Source organism: Hippopotamus amphibius, chromosome 7, assembly GCF_030028045.1.
Source record: "Hippopotamus amphibius kiboko isolate mHipAmp2 chromosome 7, mHipAmp2.hap2, whole genome shotgun sequence".
Lineage (NCBI taxonomy): Eukaryota > Metazoa > Chordata > Mammalia > Artiodactyla > Hippopotamidae > Hippopotamus > Hippopotamus amphibius.
In genome coordinates, this window is record NC_080192.1 from 133,956,143 (window position 1) to 133,962,751 (window position 6,609).

General features: G+C 48.1%; 1 protein-coding gene across 1 annotated transcript; it reads left to right on the forward strand.

The window, feature by feature from the left end:
* The first annotated feature begins 1,414 nt into the window (after positions 1-1,414).
* On the forward strand, positions 1,415-5,510 carry LOC130857839 (ubiquitin conjugation factor E4 B-like). Its single transcript, XM_057743670.1, is given in 1 exon segment — positions 1,415-5,510. A coding segment is annotated over 1 exon segment (3,345 nt). The 5' UTR covers positions 1,415-1,511; the 3' UTR covers positions 4,857-5,510.
* The last annotated feature ends 1,099 nt before the right edge of the window (positions 5,511-6,609 follow it).

The following is a 6,609-nucleotide window of genomic DNA, read 5'->3' on the forward strand; positions in this document are numbered from 1 at the left end:
GCTGGACCCGGGTCTCCTATCAGGTAGTTTCTTCTGGAGGCAGTGACAAAAAAGCCCAACCAAACTGGCAGAAACAAGAACACTGCAGATTGGCTCATGAACCTGAATTTGCTGCAGGCAAGACACCACCCGGGACTCCGACCAGGGAACCTGGGCCAGGTTTCCTGCCCTCCCTCCTCAGGCAGACTCTGCCCTGTGGTCCCAAGGCGGCTGCAAGAAATTCCCCAGAATTTTATATTTAAATTTGTTATTTATTTATATCTATGTTTCATATTTGTATTATTAAATGTTATTGTATTATTAAATTTTATTTATATATAGTATACATTTGTACATGACATTTATACTTAATATTTGTATATGAACTTGCATTTAAAAGATAAAGAAGGAAAGAGAGAAGTATTTTAAAAGGAAGTGTTGTCATTTTCCTTCTCTCCTCTGCCTGCTGGGGTCTTTTGGTGGTGGCAGAAGGTGGTTCTATCAGGAGGTTAGAGGAAAAGCTTTATGGGGCTTAGTGGTGTGTTTCTAAGAACTCAGTGTCAGATGGAGGGCAGTAAAATTTTAAATGCTGCCTCCCTTGCCCCAACAATTGCACTTCTGTGAACTTATCCTGTAAATATATGACACTTGTTCAAAATAGCACATACACAAGGTTTTTCATCGTAGAATTATTTGTAATTGTGAACAATTAGAATAAATATGTATAGCCATTAGCAGGAGATTGGTTAAACAAATTATTAATACCTTCGTATAATGGGATCCTGACACTGTGCAGTGATTAGCCAAGAATGAGATATTTCTACAGTGACAGGAAATGAGTGTCAAGATTTTCACATGAAAAAATAAAAAACCAGGGGGTCGCCTTGCCTCGGGGCACCCACTCTGCAGTTGAACACGTCCCGCCAGGGGCAGAGGGTGGAGAGGAGAGCAGGAGCTGCTGGAGGACGCGCAGCTGCCGCGCCACCACCACGAAGACACCGTAGGCTCCAGGCACCAGACGAGCTGGAGACCGAGCTCCCTAGTCTGGGTAACCTGGGAGGCAGAGGGTAATAAGTAGCACCTTAAGATAACCCTGCAGCAGCAGCAGTGGCGGTCAAAGGAGGCTGCTCGTGGCGTCAGCAGCTGTAGGAGCCTCTGGGGCGATTGGGGTGACCGACGCCAAGGCATCTCAGGGCCTCCCGTGTTCTTATTTTTTAACCTCTGACTATGCAATTCTGAAACGTCCCCCATTCAGGGGACCAGACAGCCCGATAGACACCTTCCACTCTCCTCCCGCCCTGGTCTCAAAGAACAGAAGATCTCTCCCTAACGCCTTTCACCATTAAGAGGAAAGTGATGGAGGAGCTGAGCGCTGATGAGATCCGACGGAGGCGCCTTGCACGACTTGCTGGTGGACAGACCTCCCAGCCAACCACCCCGCTCACCTCTCCCAGAGGGAGAACCCTCCGGGGTCTCCTATAGCAGCATCAGCCCCAGGCCCCTCCCAGAGTCTTGGTCTCAACATCCACAACATGACCCCAGCTACCTCCCCCACAGGTGCATCAGGAGTAGCCCATCGAAGCCAGAGCAGTGAAGGAGTCAGTTCTCCCAGCAGCTCGCCCTCCAGTAGCCTCGAAACACAATCTCAGTCTCTCTCACGTTCCCAGAGCATGGATATCGATGGAGTCTCTTGTGAGAAAAGCATGTCCCAGGTGGATGTGGATTCAGGAATTGAAAACATGGAGGTTGATGAAAGTGACCGAAGAGAGAAAAGGAGCCTCAGCGATAAGGAGCCTTCATCAGGTTCTGAAGTGTCTGAAGAACAGGCCTTACAGCTGGTCTGTAAGATCTTCCGTGTCTCCTGGAAGGACCGGGACAGAGATGTCATCTTTCCTTCTTCTCTTTCTGCACAATTTAAGCAGAACCCAAAAGAAGTGTTCTCTGATTTTAAGGACTTGATTGGCCAGATTCTAATGGAAGTGCTAATGATGTCCACCCAGACTAGAGATGAAAACCCATTTGCCAGCCTGACGGCCGTATCCCAGCCAATTGCAGCGGCAGTTCGGTCACCTGACAGGAACCTCATACTGAACACTGGCTCCAACCCAGGAACAAGCCCTATGTTCTGCAGCGTGGGTTCCTTCGGTGCCGGCTCTTTGTCTAGTTTGGGAGCCTCTGGTGGGGCAAGTACTTGGGATTCCTACAGTGACCATTTCACCATTGAGACGTGCAAGGAGACAGATATGCTGAACTACCTCATCGAGTGTTTTGACCGAGTTGGAATAGAGGAAAAAAAAGCACCAAAGATGGGCAGCCAGCCAGCAGTCAGCCAGCTTCTGAGCAACATCCGCTCACAGTGCATATCCCATACTGCATTAGTCCTGCAAGGCTCCCTCACACAACCAAGGTCCCTGCAGCAGCCGTCCTTCCTGGTGCCGTACATGCTGTGTAGGAATCTCCCGTATGGCTTCATTCAAGAACTGGTGAGAACCACTCACCAGGATGAAGAGGTGTTCAAGCCGATCTTTATCCCCATTTTACAAGGCCTGGCTCTTGCTGCCAAAGAGTGCTTCCTCGATAGTGACTACTTTAAATACCCCCTCAAGGCTTTAGGTGAGCTCTGTGAAACCAAGTTTGGAAAGACACACGCTGTGTGCAATTTGGTTGCTTCTTTGCCATTGTGGTTACCTAAATCCTTAAGCCCTGGCTCTGGGCGGCAGCTACAGAGACTCTCGTATCTGGGGGCTTTCTTTAGCTTCTCAGTCTTTGCAGAAGATGATGCGAAAGTGGTTGAAAAATATTTCTCAGGCCCTGCCATTACCCTGGAAAACACGCGCGTGGTGAGCCAGTCACTGCAGCATTACTTGGAGCTGGGAAGGCAAGAGCTTTTCAAGATTCTGCACAGTATTTTGTTAAATGGTGAGACCCGCGAGGCTGCTCTTGGTTACATGGCAGCTGTCGTCAATGCCAACATGAAGAAAGCACAGATGCAGACAGATGACAGATTGATATCTACTGACGGATTTATGCTGAATTTCCTTTGGGTGCTGCAGCAGCTAAGTACAAAGATCAAGTTGGAGACGGTTGACCCCACGTACAAATTCCACCCGAGGTGTCGGATTACTCTTCCCAGCGACGAGACGAGAGTGAACGCCATGATGGAGGATGTGAATGGCTGGCTGACCGAACTTTATGGAGATCAGCCTCCATTTTCTGAGCCGAAGTTCCCTACGGAATGCTTCTTTCTTACCTTGCACGCCCACCACCTCTTGATTCTGCCAAGTTGCCGTCGCTACATCCGCAGACTCCGGGCCATCCGGGAGCTCAACAGAACCGTGGAAGATTTGAAAAATAATGAAAGCCAATGGAAAGACTCCCCACTGGCAACTAGACACCGCGAAATGCTGAAGCGCTGCAAAACTCAGCTTAAGAAACTGGTACGATGCAAGGCCTGTGCTGATGCCGGATTACTTGTTGAGAGCTTCCTGAGAAAATGTCTGAACTTCTACGGCCTTTTCATTCAGCTGCTGCTCCGCATCCTGGACCCTGCCTACCCCGATGTAACACTGCCTTTAAATTCAGATGTCCCCAAGGTATTTGCCGCATTGCCTGAGTTTTATGTAGAAGATGTTGCTAAATTTTTATTTTTTATTGTACAATACTCTCCTCAGGTGCTTTATGAGCCCTGCACTCAGGATATTGTGATGTTCCTCGTTGTGATGTTGTGTAACCAGAACTACATCCGAAATCTGTATCTGGTGGCCAAACTGGTAGAAGTCATGTTTATGACCAACCCTGCTGTTCAGCCACGGACCCAGAAGTTTTTTGAAATGATTGAGAACCATCCTCTCTCCACCAAGCTGTTGGTCCCCTCCCTGATGAAGTTTTATACAGATATTGAGCATACCGGAGCCACCAGCGAGTTCTACGACAGGTTCACCATTCGCTATCATATTAGCACCATTTTTAAAAGCCTTTGGCAAAACATAGCTCACCATGGCACCTTTATGGAGGAGTTCAATTCTGGGAAGCAGTTTGTGCGCTATATAAACATGCTGATAAACGACACAACGTTTCTGCTCGATGAAAGTCTGGAGTCTCTGAAGCGGATCCACGAGGCGCAGGAAGAGATGAGGAACAAGGAGCAGTGGGACCAGCTGCCCTGAGACCAGCAGCAGGCCCGCCAGTCCCAGCTCGCTCAGGACGAGCGCCTTTCGCTCTCCTATCTTGCCCTGGCGACGGAAACCATGGACATGTTCCATATCCTCACCAAGCAGGTCCAGAAGCCGTTCCTCAGACCCGAACTTGGACCCCGATTGGCTGCGATGCTGAACTTTAATCTTCAGCAGCTCTGTGGTCCTAAGTGCCGTGACCTGAAAGTTGAAAACCCTGAGAAATATGGCTTTGAACCAAAGAAGCTACTGGACCAACTGACGGATATTTACTTGCAGCTGGACTGTGCCCAGTTCGCTAAAGCCATTGCTGTTGACCAGAGATCCTACAGCAAAGAGTTGTTTGAAGAAGTCATTTCAAAGATACGGAAGGCAGGGATCAAATCCACAATAGCGATAGAGAAGTTTAAACTTCTGGCCGAGAAAGTGGAGGAGATTGTGGCCGAGAACGCGCGCGCAGAAATCGACTACAGTGACGCCCCAGACAAGTTCAGAGACCCTGTGATGGACACCCTGATGACTGACCCCGTGCGGCTGCCCTCCGGCACTGTCATGGACCGCTCCATCATCCTGCGGCACTTTCTGAACTCCCCCACAGATCCCTTCAACCCACAGACGCTGACAGAGAGCATGCTGGAACCAGTGCCAGAGCTGAAAGAACAGATTCACGCCTGGATGAGAGAGAAACAGAACAGTGAGCATTAAACCATCCCCCTTGCCCACCCCCTGCTAGAAACAGCCAAGGCCAGCTACGCAAGCAGGAGCAGCATTGGTGGTGCAAATGCTGTGCACAGGTTGGAGGCCAGAAGTGGCAACACACACCAAGAGCCCACCCAGAGTGACCAAACAGTGCAGACCTGAAAGGACATGAGTAAGAAGAGGAGCCCAATTCCTGTACATATATTTAAGTGACAAACATGGTCAAAAGCTTGAGGGACATGTTTTTACGGTTGCTTGTGTCATAGAGCACGTCCTTCAGATGTCAAAATTTGGGGCTTTTGCAATGAAAGTCTTTTAGTGATTGATGACAAATGGGTCTGGGCAGCATCCCCTTCATCTTTTTTTTTTCCCCCTAAATCCAATATCCGTTGATTTTGATTGTGATTAGAGAACCTTGGACATTTTGCTGCTAAGAATCTTCCCCCCTCCCCACCCCTTCCTGATCCTACTTGCACTGCTGTGGATTTTTTTTTAAGAGAAGCAAAAGCAAAAATAAACTCTTTTCCCTGGCCCTCCAAAGATATATTCTGTGAGATAACTGTGCCTGCAACAAAGTGTTAATCCTGGGATCGTATTTTTATATCATATTCACATATTTGTTTTTTTAATTGGTGTTAGATGACATGATTAATAAAAAAAGGCAAGATATTTTCAGAAAAAAACAAAAACAAAAAAAACCAGAATGCAGAATATTGTGTGACCATTTATATAAAAATTGTGCATGTGTGTACGTGTCTGGAAGGCACAAAATCTGGGCAAAGGTGTGCACCTCTGGAAAGGCTCAAAGGGTGGCATTAGCACCTTCTGAATTCTGTAGTTCGTCGATATTTATCTATTCTAAAATGATGACATGTCATGCTTTTAAGCACTTCAATATAATGAAAACATAAAATAAATGAAGTGCTTAGAACAAAGCCTGGCGTAACAACAATCACTGGTGAATTTATCTCCCCCAAGGCTGCCTTGGGGACTTGTCTGTGTTCCCGCTGCCTTGCGTACACACCTCCATCCCAGAATCATATTATTGCATGTCATACACAGTATTGCAATAATTGTCTGTTTCCACATCTGACTGTCCAACTGGACAATGGACCAGACATGACTCCAGGGCAGGGAACGTACTCTTTTGTTTTATGTCCTGGCATGTGGTAGATTATTGAGTGAATGAATGATCGAATGAGTTCACTAATGAAGGTATCAGAAGGAAAATGAAGCTGCAGGCCCTGCTCTCTAGAAGCTCATGATCTCGTAGTGGGACATGTCACATGTCAATGAATACAGGCCACATATGACAATGACCCTGTGGTGCTGGGGATCTGGGGAAAAGAGATGGAACGATTCCCAGAGCAGAGGAGAAGTGATTATAGTTACAGAGTGATGTTTGGTAAAAGATGGAGATCAGGGAAGAGCTGGTCCAGGACAGATGAACCATGCAGATTGCAGCAGAGGGATCCGGTCTGGTGTGATGGGGAATACAGTGGGACCCCAGAGGGACCAAGATGGCAGAGCTATGCTACTCGCAGGCCTACTTCCCCGTGAGCCAGGGTGGGAAGTGGCTCACCCGTCCTACCCTGCTATACCACAGCCTCCAATCTCAGAGCCGCGAGAGGGCATGTGAAAGGCACCAGAGCCTCGCTATCCGCTTCTCCGGGCCAGCATGCAGAGATGAAGCTGGGGAGCCAGTTAGTCCCCTGCTTTGGTCTCCAGCCCTGTGGGAACTGGGTTTTGTGTGTCTTTT